The sequence below is a fragment of the Ambystoma mexicanum genome, chromosome 3q (assembly GCF_040938575.1).
Source record: "Ambystoma mexicanum isolate Mex_15411 chromosome 3q, UKY_AmexF1_1, whole genome shotgun sequence".
Classification (NCBI taxonomy): domain Eukaryota; kingdom Metazoa; phylum Chordata; class Amphibia; order Caudata; family Ambystomatidae; genus Ambystoma; species Ambystoma mexicanum.
Genome location: NC_090926.1, coordinates 1216454988 through 1216472205, shown reverse-complemented (window position 1 = coordinate 1216472205; position 17218 = coordinate 1216454988). Strand labels below are relative to the sequence as shown.

Below are 17218 nucleotides of genomic sequence, written 5' to 3'. Positions count from 1 at the left end.
GTTTGAAACGCAGACCTAGCTCGAGAGCAGCGTAGTGCTGTACAGGGTGTGGGTAGCTAGCATTTGGGCTGATCTTTTAACAGTAGCGCATCACTATGAGGTCTGTGCGTGCGTCTATTGGAATTAGTCCTTGGTCAGAAGGAAAAGCCATGTTTTGAGAGATTTGCGAAATTGGAGAAATGTGGAGGCATTCCGTGCCGTCACTGGGATCGAGTTCCAGAGGGTGGGTCCATGATCTTTCCCACCCTTCACGACGTCTCTCTATTTTTTGCTCTCTACTCTACTTTTCTCTCACCTCTCCACCTGTCCACTCTCTTCTCTCCACTGCCCTTGCTCTCCTCTCCATCCACTCTACCCTCTATACTCCCCACTCCCCTCACCCACTTTCATTAATTTTTTACATTTCTTCAATCACCCTCCTTCCTCTCACTAATGTATTCTGCTACACTTCCCCTAACACCCTCCTCGGTTCTATGTGATTTTACCGAAGATTTTTCATTCAAGGTAATTTTTACTGAAACATTTGTACTGAAAAAATAAAGAATTTTAAAAAAACATTTTATTTGGGGAGATGCTCACCCCCCAACTCCACCCGTTTCCCCATGTTTTAAATGCCCCCAAATCCTCTACCCACCTGTTTTAACCCTTTACCCCATATATATATATTTTTTTTAAAAATTGGAATTTTTTCAGTAAAGCATTTTCAGTAAAAAATACCTTAAATAAAATATTCTCAGTAAAATCACTGAATACTCCCTCCTCATGCTCCAGCAAACATTCACTCACACGCAGCAACACTCTTTCAATCAGGTAACACTCTCTCTCAGCACCAAAGCCTCACCTTTCACATGCCTCAACACAATGGGGGTCATTCCAAGGTGGGCGGCAGGGGATACCGGGCACTGGTAAAGAGACCGGTGCCAGTAATCCCCTACCGCCCAATTCCAAGGTCCCTTAGCGGGAACCGTAAGGGACATGTGGTTGGACCACACGTCCCTTACGGGTCCCGCTAAGGGACAAGGGCGCAAATAATGGGCTTGCCATTCGCGAGCCCGTTATTTCCGCCCTCCCCATTCCCATTGAGCCCTATGAGGGCTCAATGGGAATGGGGAATGGTTTGTTCAATGGGGATTTACCGGTCCCTCCAGGGTCGGAATGAACCGGTAAATCCCCATTGAAAGACACCGGAGTCGGTACTGGTATGGGAGGCAGCCATGGAGCTAATTGCTCCATGGCTACCACCATACTCGGAATAACCCCCCAATGTCTGACATGCTCTGCTCTACCGTCCCTTTTCCATCTGGTCTCTCGGTCTGCCTACACTCCACCTGAACTCACATGATCACCTCTCACCTAAGCTGATTCTCCTGGGGGTTTTATAACCCTGACTTCGTATGGCTTCCATGCCCTCCTTTCCCCATTGGTTCCCTAGATCACCTGTTTCTTTGGCCAGTTTACCTTCCTGGCAGGGGTGTTGCTAGGTCTGGAAAAGATCTGGGGCTAGGCCAATGTCAGGACTGTTGGGATTCGGGGCTAGCTATAGCCTTTTGGTTGTAGCTTCTGAGCTTTAATCCGGGGCTACAACCAAAAGACCCGGGGCCCTAGTCCCTGTTTACCCCCTAGCAATGCCTCTGCTTTCTGGGTTTGCTCAGGATTGCGCTACAACCCTTCTCGTGTATAGCGTCTAATGCAGTCTCTTTGCTGTGTGTCACTGGCTGTATGCTGCCAATGCGAAGCAGTCAGACCGGAATTAGCGATGAAATGCCCCACCATACCGGCATATATAGATTTCATTTTCCTCAGCTGAGCTGGTGCTTTTGCTCTCCAGAATCCCCTTCTCTGCACAGCCTCCTGGGACGAATAGTCCTATAATAACAGAAACAGAATTCTGGCCAGATTGGGGAACATTTGGCATTGGTTCACAGATAGTGGTATCTGTTACATGCAGCATGGCACAACCGGGTGACTGGTTCCCTCCCAACTCCCTCACACTGCCGAAGCAGCAAGGCTGGTGCTGGTTAAATAATAGGTCTAAGGAAATATATGTTGGTCTGTTTTTTTCTCAGTTCAAAAGTGTTTTACTGAATTTTAAACATTAAACAGAAGACAAACTATTAGAAATCAGGGACAAAAGTTATACAGAGGAATAGGGTAGCATCAAGGTACACCACAAAAACCTAAGTACACACCTACATTACAAATACAACACACTACTGGAAATAGGGGCACCATTTATGAAAGGAAAACAACAGTTACCAATAATTATTTGTGTTAGTTATGTATAATATTAATTGAACTCGTAAATACATTTGACCATAATTAACATCTAATTAAGGCCAAATAAATGGTATTTAGCAGCACCCCTATTTATCAAGGTGAACAGTGTGGACCTCAGATGCACCAGTGCTACCCACGGTAGAAAGATCATTTTCAACTGGAATCCAACATTCTGAAAAGGACTTCTGGGAATTATTTGCAAGTTTAAGTAGCGAGCGAGCCTCACGTTTAGTAAAACGTATCCACGCCTACCGTGAGTTTTTCCAATGTGATCTTATAGATTTATTAGCTCTAGCAATTCAAAAATTGAACAATTTCATGTGAACCATTGGCAATTTAGATAACAATGCATTTGTTTTCAAAACAATAACCCTATGAGATAATTAATCTCTCATTAGTGAAATATTTCATAGAGTTGACCAGACTAGTCACGTTGGTCTGTTTTGACCCCAGCCAGGTGTTCTACTATGGCGTTAACACCCAATCTGGTGGTCTGGACCGGGTGTTAAGGCCATTAGCAGTCTGGGTTACCAAAGAAATACACCGCGTGCATCCCATTGAACAAAGGAAAATACTTTCATAAGATGGCCGCCATGGAAAGGGAAGACTTCCCTTTCCATGGCGGCCATCCGGAGCGTTGAGGACGGTGGGGAGCAGCAGCAGTTGGAGACCAATGCCGCCGCCACCAAATGGTAAGTGGAGATAAGGATTAGGGGTAAATTAAAAAAAATGATGGCCTGCGGCGGGGATTCAGCCTGCAGTTTCTGTAGAACACGGGCTGAGATTTCAGCCCGCGTTCTGCGGAATCTGATTGTAGGTGCCTCCTGCCCCGAGTGTTAATGTAACTTAATAGGGCTAGAGCTCTAGAACAAAGATTCAGAGATCTGTGTCTATGTTTCTAGACATCCATGCCACAGGGGTGTGATCTGTTATAAGCAATACCATAAACTATATACAGCCCATATCACTGCCAGAACAATCCAATTCAAGCATAGGATAACTATTTCCTCTGGGAAAGAGTCTCCTACTAATACATAGAATTGTTTTTCTTTGCCATTTTGAACTTCACACAAACCTGTCCCTGTACCCACAAGGAACGCATCTGTTTTGTAGTCGAAACTTCGGGCGTTAATGTTTTCAAAGGCTATACGACGTTGGAATGGGATTTGTATTTGTATTTTATTGAGTCTTATATAGCACTTTTGTCCAAAGCGCTGCACAAAGTTAAAACCAACGGTACAAAAATAATTAACTATAAAGTAAATCAAATATCAATTCTGAAAGCGAACAATCATGCACAGTGAAGAAGATGATGTCAAAGAGACACGAACGAGAGAGTAGACCGTGATAGACTGAAGAGACAGAGGAAGAATGTTCCAATGAAGAGGAGCAAGAAGCTGGAAGGAACGAAAACGGGACTGGGCACATGGGGGACGGAGGACAGTCAACCCAAAGAGACAGGAGGAGCGAAGAGAGCGAGAAGGAGTATAAAAGGACGTGTCCACTTAAAGTCTTGAAAACAAAAGGATCGAATGCAAAAGGTGAGAGTGCATTCGACCGAAAACCAAAGGATCGAAAACATTTTTTAAATGTATTTTTTTTTTGCTCTAGTTTAGCTTTAAAACAGTGTTTTTACACCAAAAACGGGGGAAGAAAATGTTTTCGATCCTTTTTTTTGGTCGAATTGACTCGACCCTTTTGTCATTCGATCTTTTTGATTCGGTACTATGACCTACAACCTAAAAGGACAGGAGAGCAGCAAGATAGTCCGGAGCTAGCCCATAAAGAGATTTAAAGACTAAGCACAAAAAATGAAATTTAAGTCGGGAATGAAAAGGTAACCATCCAAGAGATGCAAGCGATGCTGAGATAGAATTACGGTAGGAGAGAAGACAAAGTACATGAACAGAGGAATGGTAGATTGATTTCAAAGGAGCAAGGCGATAGGAAGGGAGACCAAAGAGCGTGACAGAACAATAGAAGAGTTGGGAGGAAATAAGAGAAGAGATAAGAAGTTTAGTCGCATTGAAAGAGAGGAGCGAACTTTCCGAATATTATAAAGATGAAAGCGACAAGAATGGGATGTGAGGGAAATATGATGGATAAAAGAAAGATTAGAGTCCAGATAAAGACCAAGATTGCCTGCAGTAGGAGAAATAGAAAGACTAGAAGGGGGAAAACAGGCGGGAGGACAGGGATTTTATTAGCTTGATGGTCAAAGAGGCTTCCACGGAAAAGAAGTTTGAGATAAACTGCCTAAAATATCCCAAAAGACCAAGGAAGGTTTGAATATTAATCTTTTTGTATGCACATCGGATACCAGTCCGTAAGCGCAGGACCAGGATTCAAACCTGTGTTGCTCTGCGATGTCTTGCTTCCGCGACTCATGAGCTGCACCTGACCTATCCTCCGGCCCTTTCTTTCTTTGTTAAAAGACGTGGAGTGACTTTACCGGCCTATGCTCCAATAGGCAGCAGCCCACCACTTCCAACTTTAAACCCAAGCTACTTCATCGGTGCCTGTGCTCGGTGGCATTTAGATGGGCTTAGCAGTGAGAGGAGCCTATCTGAGAAAATAGCCAGTCTGGCAAGGGGCCATCATTCGGTCCATTACTGTTTGACAACTAGCAGATCCTCTTTGTTGGCCGAAGATGGTGCATGTTAATTATCCTGATCCCAGCCAGTGGACAAAGCGCTGGGAGAGTATGAACTCATTGAGAAGGTGAAAGAATTAGACAAGAAGCAGGAGCTCATATCTGGATAAACAGCACATCATCCATTGGCTGAATTAACATTCGCACCTGGGGAAGGGTGCTTAGCGAATCAGGTGTTTGGTACAGCGGGTGAGAATACACAATCTCCGCCTGCGGCTTCCAGCCATCTGATGCCCTTCGCCGGGTGGCGCCATTTAATTTTATGTAGTGAGCAAGGAGCCTCTCCGTCTTGTCTCCCCACCTCCCCCCAATACAGTCCTTACCCATTTCCCACCTCCTCCCTACCTCCCTCCTCCCTACCTCCCCACTTACCAGCTGAGCTTTGGGCTCTGGTCCCGGCGCTCCTACCGGTCGTCATAGAAATGGAAAAGGGACTTCCTCCCTTTTCCCTATGGCGGGGGCCAGCTTTTCTTCGTTTCTCCTTGGGAGATTTGCTGCGCAAGCGGCGCCAGTCTCCCGAGGCAAAACGAACAAACATTTACACCCCGGATGAACTTTGGGGTGCGAATGGCTTTCAGCCGAGCTGCCCAGAGCCCTCCATTAAAGTCCATGTCCACCCCACAACAGGTAGTGAAAGTCACAGTCAAGTTGGGCATGACACCCTCTACAAATCCCAGAGTGCAGAGGCATACGCAGAAGGTACTCACTATAAACTGTAATGTTAGCCAGCGCTCTTTCTTTGTTGCCGCTGTTTGCTGAGCACTCCACAACATATTGCCCAGGTGGTCTCGGGGGTATTGTCGCTTGTGCAATCTGGCTGCCATTACTTCTTGTTTGTGTGGTCTCCAGTTTTGCACCGTCGAGGAGCATGGACAGGACCATGCCTCCAGAGTTGGGGAGGTTGGGAATTTCACACACAGCCTTGGCAGTGCCGCCCAACTCCAAGAATTCCGGAACCCAGAGCTTGGGCTCCCCCAGAAATCCTGTAACAGAAACGTGAATAATTACACCAGCAGGATATGCAATGATGTTGTACAATATAATTAAACAGCTGGCAGTGGGTTTTATAATGTTAATTGTGTCTCCATGGCAATGCAACATGTGTAGGGACGCTTTGAGGAACTGTATTGCTATTATTCATATATATATATATGTATTGTTAATGCGCATTTATAGAGCGCACGGTCACCCGAAGGTATCATGGCGCTATAGAAAAGAGGTCAACATCCCTAAGCCATCTGACAGAAAATCTAGAAAAAGAAAGTATATTCTTGGTAATGTCCTACTTAATTACTAGTATGATATGATATGATAGTTTATTTATATAGCGCCTATACACAATGTGTTTCAAAGTGCTTCAAGGCAAGGGAGGGAACAAGGGAAAATACAATAACATTCTTACAGGCCATGAACAGTAAGGATGTGAAATTAACTATAGTACTCGGCCTGACGACATTTCAGATAGTGCAAGAGCTAAAACATAGATAAGGAAGGGAGGGGGAGAGTGGGAAGGAAATGGAAACAGACAGGCGACTACCGTACTAGGCCTGACGATATTTCTGGTAGACTTGGAGAAAAACAAAAGGTGAGGGAGAGGGGTGGAGAAAGGGAGAGGAGGAACAAAACAAGCCACTATCATACTAGGCCTGAAGACATTTCAGATAGTGCTAGAGGACGGGAGGGGAAGTAAACAAATAAGGGGAGGGGGGAGGAGGCAGACGAGGTTGCTATCATACTAGGTCTAGGGAGAATTCTGATACAGTAAGTGCAATGAAGAAAGTAAGGGGAGGTGGGGAGGAGATAGGAAAAGGGAGAAAGGGAGAGGAGGAGAGAACAGACAGTAAGCAGTCAAAAAGAGTAGAGAAGCAAGAAGGGAGAGTACTGCTCTTCTTTACTACACAGAAGTACTTCTTGCTGCGTCAACTAGAAATATAAAATAAAGAAAGAATTGGAGCTCTTGCCCCTCTTTGGCCCTGCCTGGGGACCTCACAAGCAGTCTCGCCCATGATCAAGCGCTACAGCCAACAGGAGTGAGGGGGTAGGGGGCTAGGGACTGCACTGGGGAATATTATTGGTAGATAATCGGGGCATCTGGGCATTATCATAGGGCAGGAGTATGTAACCTTTGGCTCAGCAGCTGTTTTGGGCTACAACTCCCATCATTCCCTCCCAGCATAGTCAAATGTGAGGGGTCATGGGAATTGAAGTGCACACATCGGGAAGCCACAGGTGGCAGACCCCTGGGCTAAGCAGATTGCTAAATCCACCACTTGTGGGTAGAGACAGAAGCCTTCTTGCCCTGGTGGCCATACCCACAATAAACTAAAAATAAGCATTGGTAACGCCATCAGTTTGGGCTTTTGTGAAGGCACGGGAAAGGCACTCGCCAGGCACAGCCATAGTAGTATTAACTACCCGTTGTTGGTAGCAAGTGTGAAATGGCGCAACTACTAGCGCAACTAATAGCAGTGCCAGCCAAAAGCTTAAATCTTATGAACAAGCCAAAAATGTTGGCTTTGACAATGCTTGTTTGAAAAAGGACTTCAGTGGCTTTGCCAATGTTTGTTTTTAACAGGACTTCATTGAAGGACGCACAGAGTGTTTATCCATCTAGTGGCTGAATGAAGGCCTGGTAAAACATTTTTATTACACAAGTAGCTTATTTACAACTCCAAAAACGTGCACGGTCTGAAGACTCACAAGGCATTTTTCCTTTTTTCCACGCACTGCTCTTAAATATTGTGTTTTGTAATGTGTTTTACTCCCTTGCTCCCTCCCTTTGCCCTGTGGGTGCTTCGAAACAGTATTTTACTTGCTGAATAAGCCCTAACAGGCAAACAATACATTAATTAAGTCATTAGCTCTTGGAAGACTGCTTTGAACGTACACTGGCGGGCACTTTGAATGCAAAGCCGGATGGTAAGGCTTGAACGAGTTCCCCTGAGGAGGTGTTTCGGGCAGACAGAGGCAGGATTGTGTGGGAATGGCCATAGGGATTAGCATGGCCCTGGGCAGGCAATGGGGGGGCACATAACCAAACCACACCTACAAGCTGTGGGCTTGATTCACAGAAGCATTTTATAATGGTGCAATCCCACCGGGAAACCCTGGGTGGATCGCGGCCTAGGTCTCCCTCCTCATATGCCATCCCTCCTTATCTGTACTCCAACGCAATAGTTTCGGCTTATCGACGTCGCCAGCGACACCTACTAGCCCAAACCGATGAGCCAGAAATTCTAAAAGGTGTAGCACGGGATAGATATGTGTCTTCTCTATAAAGATTTCATGACGTGAAAGAAGTTGGGAAGCACTTCGCACACATCAAGGCCATTTTGGCCTCGGACACTGGCCCTCTTCTGATTTTTAAAAATGGCCGAAATGAATCTGACTGATAAACTAGCAGAAGTCAGGACGCATTCTCGTGACGCCATCTCAGGAATTCGGGCAGAATATAGGGAAATGATAATTGAAGAATAGTGAGAGATGCAGCAGGAGGTGTGGAGAGGGCTCACACTGGCGGCAGGCGGCAGAGACTCAGGCCTTTGGGTGCACAGGCTTTTTCGTAGCACCATGCATGCATGCGACCACAGATCCTAATTCCCATAACCGAGGATTACGAACAGGATACCATAATGATTAACAAAATATATGCGATAATTCAAAATTGGATGGCTATTAACAGCCTTTGCCTTAATGATGAGAAGACAGAGATTCTCATTGTGGGCTCTCCGGCCAAAATCAATGCCCTCGATGCTGATTACTCTGCAATCAACATTGATGGAACAGCTATCCCAGTCCTAAAGCAGGTTAAAACTCTAGGCGTCCACCTTGATGCAAACTTAACAAGGACTAAACACGTGAACAGCCTCTCTTAGGCCACCTCATACACAGCTAAACTTATTGCCTTAAGCCGCCAATTCCTCACGCCACAAAATTGCACCATAACCATAACAACCATATCCCCCAGATCACTCATGCACCCATCCGCTCATGCAAGCATATTCACCCACGCATCCATTCAGCCATAATCACTATATTATCCATGCATCTACCCACACAACCATAACTACCTACTCATGCAGCCATATTCACCCACTGCACCATACACACATGCAACCATATTCACCCACACACCCATCCATACACCTAATGCAACCATATTCACCCACTGCACCATACACGCATGCAACCATATTCACCCACACACCCATCCATACACCTAATGCAACCATATTCACCCACTGCACCATACACGCATGCAACCATATTCACCCACACACCCATCCATACACCTAATGCAACCATATTCACCCACTGCACCATACACACATGCAACCATATTCACCCACACACCCATCCATACACCTAATGCAACCATATTCACCCACTCACATCTTCAGATAGAATCCTGGTTGGCTCTAGGTGTGGAATCAACCTGTGCTAGGCTCGGTTGTTTTCTAAGCATACTAATAGGATTCATATGTTGCAAGATCACAGGAGCTGTAGGGGTTTAGCCAGCACCCCAATTGTTGAGTAGGAAGGGAGAGTTTTCTCCTGGCTATCTTGCATCAGTAGTTCAAAGAACGGTTCTAACACAGTGGTTATTGCGATACAGTTTTTGCCTTTATTTGTGCTAATGCTGAGTTGTTCAACATTCAGTTGGTATGCATTTAGTACATTTAGGGGCAATTGTGTCCCCTGGTTGTCAGCCGACACGTGTTTCGACCCGTGGGTCTTTATCAAGGCTAACGTATACAGTCTGTAGCCCCTGTGGGTCCTGGTCCGTGGTGATGTCCTAGTTCAACTAGGAGCCAATACGGACCAACACATCGGACCAGCTCACAGGGGCCAACAGGAGCCACTGTCTCGACAGGACAGCCACCCATCACCACGGACCAGGACCCCACAGGGGGCTACAGACTGTATACATTAGCCTTGATAAAGACCCATGGGTCGAAACACGTGTCGGCTGACAAACAGGGGACACAATTGCACCTAAATGTACTAAATGTATACCAACTGAATGTTGAACAAGTCAGCACTAGCACAAATAAAAGCGAAAACTGTATCGCATTAACCACTGTGTTAGAACCGTTCTTTGAACTACTGAAGCAAGATAGCCAGGAGAAACCTCTCCCTTCCCACTCACATATTTAATCTTACTTAATGACGTACTGGCTTTGCCAATGCTCGTTTCTAAAGTATGTGAAAGAAAAGACCAATCACTGGATGTTCCCTTATTGCCCTTATTGAGATGTATGAGAGAGATGTCACACAAAGTGAGTGACGTGGGGAAAATCATACAAAGTAAATGGAATATGAAGGAAGTACTCTCGAGTTGGAAGAGTGGGCAGGTCTACATTAATCGGGCGAGCGTCACGCTAAATGCTTTGAGAGAACCGTGAGAGACTGCAGAAGTCTGTGCCGCTGGCACGAAATATATTTTTTCTATTAGGCTGGTATATATACATATTTCAATAGACTCACTGCCAAACGTTTCTGATTGTTTAGAATAGAATGGCTTGACTTAAGTGGGAGATGATTTAGTATGCCCAACAGGGCTTTAAGTGGACTGGAGCTAGACGGGGCAAGCTCTGGCAGTCTCCCAAAAGGTCTTGCGAGCCAGGGCCCTACCTGGGCTCATCGCCGACTAGACCCAGTCATGCCGACACCTCAGGCAGCCTGTGTAGCTGTAACGCTGCACGGTTAAAGAGATGCCTGTAGGTGTCCGAACCTAGGACTGGAAAAAAGAAAAGGCATCTCCTTTTCTCTTTTTTCACACCAAAGTACTCACACCTGAAGTCAGCCTTTTAACCGTGTATCCTTTCGCTTAATGGGCTTCCTGATGTTTCTGTACTCAGAGGCACTCCAGCCCTCCTCCTGTCTCTGAGTACAGAGAAATGCAGCAGGCAGCTTTTTCACTCAAGGAGCCGCGCGATTAAAGGCAGGCAACATTTCAACCATGCAGCTCCTGGAATGCAAGGGCTGCCTGCTGTGTGTGAGAGCTAGGGAGCACTGGTGTCACACCTTTGATGCGCCAGCCCTTCCTTTTGTGGGCTGAGTGCACCAAAGGAATAATGCCAGTGTGCCCAGCCATCCTTTTTTTAACCAGCCCTCGTTTAGGGGCATACCCTATTTAGTACTTAGGCCATGTCCCCCAATGAGAGTCCCCCCCCTCGATTTAGCACCCCACTTAAGGCACTGACGCCGAATATCGTGGCGCATAGTTACACCTGACAAACAAACACAAGTTTCCGGTTGAGCGTGTGACCTCAGAGTGACAAAGGAAGTGATGAAAGTCGACCTTTGAACTCAGACACGGTAAGATTTATAAGGAGCCCGTGTATTTTGACGTGGTATCGAGGGTACTCACAAGGAACAGAGATCTGAGGGACCCCTTGTGTTTTTACAGAGTGCTTCAGAATCATGGAAACGCTCACGGGGATAAATTTACCGCATGTACAAAAGCGACCGGCGAGTTCACAGCTGATTGGTAAGGAGGTTCATTTGGAATTGTTCTGAAACAGGTGTTTGTGTATGACTAGTTTATGTGAACAGCATTCCAGTCACGTTTTTGTTCCCCTCTACTTTTGTGTTGCGTGAGTGACTTCTTGCAGATAAAGTACGGATTAATTGAATTTGAGTGTTGAAAGCACTGAGTATGACGGTAATGGTATCACTACTCTCGGGAGTTGCGGTGGCACCTCTGCTCGTATTCCGTTCCCTCGGTACTAACAGGACAATCTTAACAGTTTCTGGGGCGAGGGGGTCGACAGCCTTGGCCTTCCCCCCATGAAATCAATGTGTTGACAGGCAGATGAATACGACATAGCTACGGCCCCTTACGTGGGTGAGAAATGCTATGCACTAAAACAACCGTATCAGCCTTATCCCAGACAGATACAGGAGGAAATGGACCTGATGTAACTGAAAATGGCGAGAATAAACAAGCTCACTGTTAAACTGACACACGCGCATAATATGCACTCACTATGAGGAAACACAAACATTAAGTCAAACGTGCATTTAGACACGCCGAATATTGCTTGCACCATAAAGACCCGAAGAATATAACACAGGCAATGTACATGCTGAAACACAACACGAACGATATACGTATTTCATTTACTAATCAAGAAACGCAACAGTAAAAGGCTGCCATGTTTGTTAAAATGGAAGGCGTGACAGGCATTGAAATGAATAGAGGCCTCGAAGCTTAAGGAAAACTCAAACTGCTGAATTTACTAAAGTACAAATTTGAGCAGGCGCAGGCAGTGGCTGCGCGGCTCCTCTTCAAGGTTATGGAAGAATTAAGGGAGGGTTTGAAGGGTCCAGAAGAGAACATGAGATAAGGATTCCCAAGGCACAAGACATATTTCTCTTAGATGAATTGAAGAACAACCAGACTTTGAATGCCAGGTGTCTGCTAATTATACATTTTAACGTAGCCAGGAATAGATCTACCATGTCCGTAGTGTTTGGATAAGTAATAACAATCGCGTACGTACTAGGTAAATCCCAATAAATATAGGGTGAGATCATTCAGCGCATGGTCTCTTCACACGTGCCCCATAATTCAAGAACAGTGCCTATTCATTCGAGACAGACACGACCCAGCACCTAAGACGACTCCCCACATGGTCTCAGAATTAGTGGTGAAGTGGGCAGGAGCGGTGCTCCTCTACTTTTTTAAAGTACGTTTCACTGTTCTTATACTTTTATTTTGATAAAAAACCGTTCCAGAATGATTTCGTTTTAAAATAAAAGTGTAGGAAGCAGTTGAAACTTGCATTTCAGTGCACTGTTCTGCACATTCCCTTAAACAGCAGGCGCATGCGTTTGGGGGTTTGTACTGTGCATGGGAGGGGGTGTGGCGATGGGGTTTGCGGGGAGCTGGGGCAGGCCATCAGGGACCATAGTTGCACTACTTCTTTTCATACACTTCGACCACTGCTCAGAATCAAGGCGGTCAATAACAAAGCAATATTTTGGCTCATGGCCTAGGGATAAGGGATAGTGTCTTATTTAATTGGATGAACGCAGGTCTTTAACATGTCACCTCCTACTCCCATTTTTAGTTCATGTGTTGATGACCTGTCATTCCCAAGGCTGGTACGTAAGGTGCCAACCAATGAAAACTATTCATGCTGTGCCACCCAGAATACGTTGCATTAGCCCAGGGGTCTGCAACCTTTGGCTCTCCAGATGTGGTGAACTACAACTTCCATTTGCACTAGCAAGCATAGTGAATGGTGAGGGGATCATGGGAGCTGTAGTCCAAAACATCCGGAGAGCCACAGATTGAAGACCCCTGCATTAGCCAATAATTGACTTTAAAAATTACATGTTTTCTCTGTTATCAATTTGGAGGTGGTCTCAGGTGTAGCCAGCAGATAAAATATAGCCAATCGAAGGATTACACCATATAGTTTCTATATGTGGACAGTTCCTAAACCAATCCCAGTACCCCATAGGTTTTCGTAACCAAGATTGTAATGTAACGTCAATGATGACGTATTTTCTGTTGTTAAACCATTGCCATGCTTAAAAGAATGGAGAGCTTTTGAGACTCATGTGCTTATATGCTGTCCCTGCTTTATGTGGATTGTTAATAAAGCCAGCTCTGCCATTTACTTTATTTCCGCTATTGGGTGCAGGATTTCCTGGCCTATCTGTTCCGCTTAGACTGGGGTTTCTTAGTCTACCTTTACATATGATACTAGAGGATGGTTGGCTAGCGCACCCGGATTGTCTATATTCCCTGGCCTGAAGACTACGAGGTGACCTGTGGAGACTGGTGAATCACACATGAACTGAGAAGGTTGACTGGAGCCCCCTTCAGACAAAATCCTGCCGATCCCTGCGTGGCACCCTGCAGGCCAGAAGGAGAACGGCTGATTGCGGGAAGATTGATACCGAAGGCCTTGGCTGATCCACGGACGTAAGTACAGCATTGATTTGGCAAAACAGAAACGGGGGAGGGAATTGTTTTTATATTGGGTAATTGTGAGGTGATTGATTCATGGCAGAATACCTGTAAAAAGGTTGCAGAAGGTAACACACCAAACCTTTTGATGAGTTATTGATAATAAAGAGATTGCCTGAGACAAGGCCGAGGAAGAGTGTGTTTTCAAATCCCCTTCCGGGGTATGATTAAAAGATAAGGATAGCTAGCCATGTGACAAGAAGACAGTCATATTGTGTTATATTTGTGGCGTATATGTGCAGTGATTGCTGGCGCCAGCCCTTTGCTGTAAGGTGGTTTAGTTGTGGATAAAGTGAATTTTGCACACTGTTGTATTGTAGAAGACATCAAATTGTGGTTTGGATTACTGGGATTGGTCCGGAGAGTGGACAGTTTTTCTGTTGCTTGCCCGAGTTCTGTTTGACATAGAAGGTGGGGCGTTGGAGGAAGAAGTAGAAGTGGTGGAAGTAAAGTGAAAGATATTGTTGGAGGGGGAGTGTGAAGGAGGAGTAAATAGGGGAGTAGGATTGAGTTTATATCAAGGTTTGGTAAGTATCGACAGTCAATATTGTGACGTGACATCATGGGAGACACTACTCTTTACTGCATTTATGTGAAGAATTACACCTATATAAAGCCAAAATTGGGAAATACCATGCACAGTGGCTGAAAGGCACAGCGGGGAGGATGTTTATGCCATGGCCACAGGAGGGCACTTTTTCCAGATCAGTGCTCTAACACATGACAACATATTTGCATGCCCCATACAAAGGGAAAATGTTACAAAACGATTAGCCATTCTAGAATTGTGCCATTCTAGAATTGTGGAAGATGTATGGGGATGAGATGGAAGAGCCACCCATGAAAAATTGGATGCTTAAGCAGCATGAAGTGGAGGGGACAGCGCCCTCAGCGCCTCCTAGAACATCGATCCATCTTTTGAAATGCAACAATTATATAAATTGAAAGAACTAAATTCACTGGCAGGGTACACTAAGTCCACATATGCGCCCCTGCCTGCAGTAGTGCAGATGTTATAAACAGAGCTAAAATAAATCATCAAAATCCAGTGACCACACGCGATGTGTATAATGAACGTTGAGAGCTGCAGGCGAAACCAACAGGAGGCTGAGGAGGCGATTCAGAGACAGAGAGGTAGGCAGGGCAATATGGAAGAGACAGCGATTACCCCGAATGAGTTGGTGGAAGGACAAATATTGCTTAAATTAGACAAAAGAAACATGGATGACTCTAAAGAAAGAGAAAGGGAAGTGAAAGAAAGACAGGAGAAAGAAGAGGATGAGAAAAAGCAAAAGGAAAGGGAAAGAAGAGAGCAGGAAAAGAAAGAAAGAGAATCAGAAAGAATATATGAGGAGGAAAAGGAAAGGAAACATGAGGTAGATAGAGAGAGGGAGAGGAAACAAAAAGAAGGGAACAAGAGGACAAAGAAAGAGAAGGGAACAAGAGGAAAAGTAAAGAGAAAAATAAGGGAAAGGGAGAAGAGATGAGAAGACGAAAGACAAAAGGATGTAGAGAAGGAGAGAGGAAAGGAAATAGAGGAAGAACGTGACAGGGAGATAAAACGCCAGATGGAAATTAGCAGAGGAAAGCATCAAAAAGATATTGATGAGATTTTCAAGGGATACATGCTCCATGAAAATGAAAGGCAAGGAACGTGGTAGTGGAAAGAAAGAGAGTGGTTTAAAAAACCGTAATAGGGTAGTGGGTGAGATACGCAGAAACCTTACCCTTCCAGAAGAAGATGAGGGAGAAGCCATGCGGAGGAGGATTGGAAATTGATACAGAATTAGGAGGGACAGTGGTGTTTGCTGTGTAAAGAGGAGCATAGTAAGGTCCCCACAGAGGGGGGGAAGGAGTGTATTGGAGGAAGTGATGAGTGGATTGTATAGGATGGTTCCCCTGAAGAGATTAGGGTTTGAGCAAAGAGAAGATAAAGGGAGTGATGAAAGTTTTGATACAATGTTTATGGATGACGAGAGGGAAGAAGATGGAGAAGAGGCGGAGGAAGAGGCTGCACAAAACCCTCCTCCACAGGTTTAAGAGCAGGAGGAGAAAGAACTTGGTTAGGAGTGGGGGAATAAGAAAGAATGCAGAGCCTATTAAAGGATCCTAGCTCCTGAAAATGCGATCAAATTGCCTAGAAGAAAGAACAAATTATGTGTATAGTTTAGAAATTGACCAGGATGGAAGAAAATTACCTCGACAGATGTCGCACCCAAGACACGGGGACTGACTGCAGTTAGACAGAACATGCAGTTCACGCAATTCCAATTGTTAGCCAAATGGTAGGGCAGCCGCAATATATACCATGGCCACAAATGGACAATATTAATTTAGTATGTAAGCTACAAATCCTGACCTCGGGAGCGGGCAAGCGGATTCATGAATTAGAAAGACTGACAGCAGGGATGATGCTAGCGGTGGGTGACATAAAAAGCGTGCTTGATTGCTGCCATCATAGGGGAAGAGGGCTGACAACATTTAGAAGTGAGCGGGGTATTTTAGTGTAACAGCTCCAAATACTACTCATGACAGAGCACCGTTTAACAATTGTAGGGAAGATGTATGGAGAGCACTTGAGGTGCAATATTCCAATTCATCAGACATGCGCAAAATGTGTGATGATGAAGATCTATTTGTTTACATTCAAGAGATTCAAGAAAAATGGTGGCTCAAAATGAGAGCCGTGGGATAAAACTATATCTATTTTTTTCATGTATTGTGTCAGGGATTGCCTGAGCCAGTGCAGAAACATTGTAAAATATAATGGGAATGGAAACGAAACCATGGCCAGAGATTCTGTTGGCTATAGTTCATCATTGTCAGCTAAATCAAGAGAAAGACAGAAAATAATTAGAGGAAAGAAAGTGTAGGAAGCAAAGTTAGTTCAGAGAGCCTTCCCCAGGCTTGCTCGATGGCCCTTTAGATTTATGGTCCATTACATATATTATAGTTTGCAGGGGCAGTGTCCCTGCCACCCTCTCCTCAAGCCTGCTATGTAGCGGGGGGTTCTCAAACTCTTCCCAGAATGAGGCATAGAGTCCTTGAGCCACTAGAAAAGACAGCTCAAAGTGAGGTGCTCTCTGTCCTTCCTCTTCTCATGTCCTAGTCATGGACTGCCAGCCCACATGGCCCCCTCGGATGCCGCAAACAACAGACGCACATAGTAGCTGCAGTTCCCTAAACAGCGTTCTGCTCAGCCAGACTGGGATGTTGTTGAATAGATACAACAACTTCGAAAGCACTAACATTTTAAGAACCGACAGGTGTTAGGAAAGATTTCGTAATTGTAGGTAATTTTC

At 45.2% G+C, this 17218-nt stretch overlaps 1 protein-coding gene across 6 annotated transcripts in view; it reads right to left on the bottom strand.

Moving 5' to 3' along the window:
* Positions 1 to 17218, bottom strand: part of LOC138447765 (intercellular adhesion molecule 1-like) — a 218496-nt gene that overhangs the window by 84815 nt on the left and 116463 nt on the right. For all 6 annotated transcript variants that reach the window (XM_069604100.1, XM_069604099.1, XM_069604096.1 and 3 more), the window contains one exon: positions 5638 to 5913. In XM_069604100.1, the coding sequence (XP_069460201.1) occupies positions 5638 to 5913 (276 nt within the window). The remainder of the gene's footprint in view (positions 1 to 5637; positions 5914 to 17218) is intronic.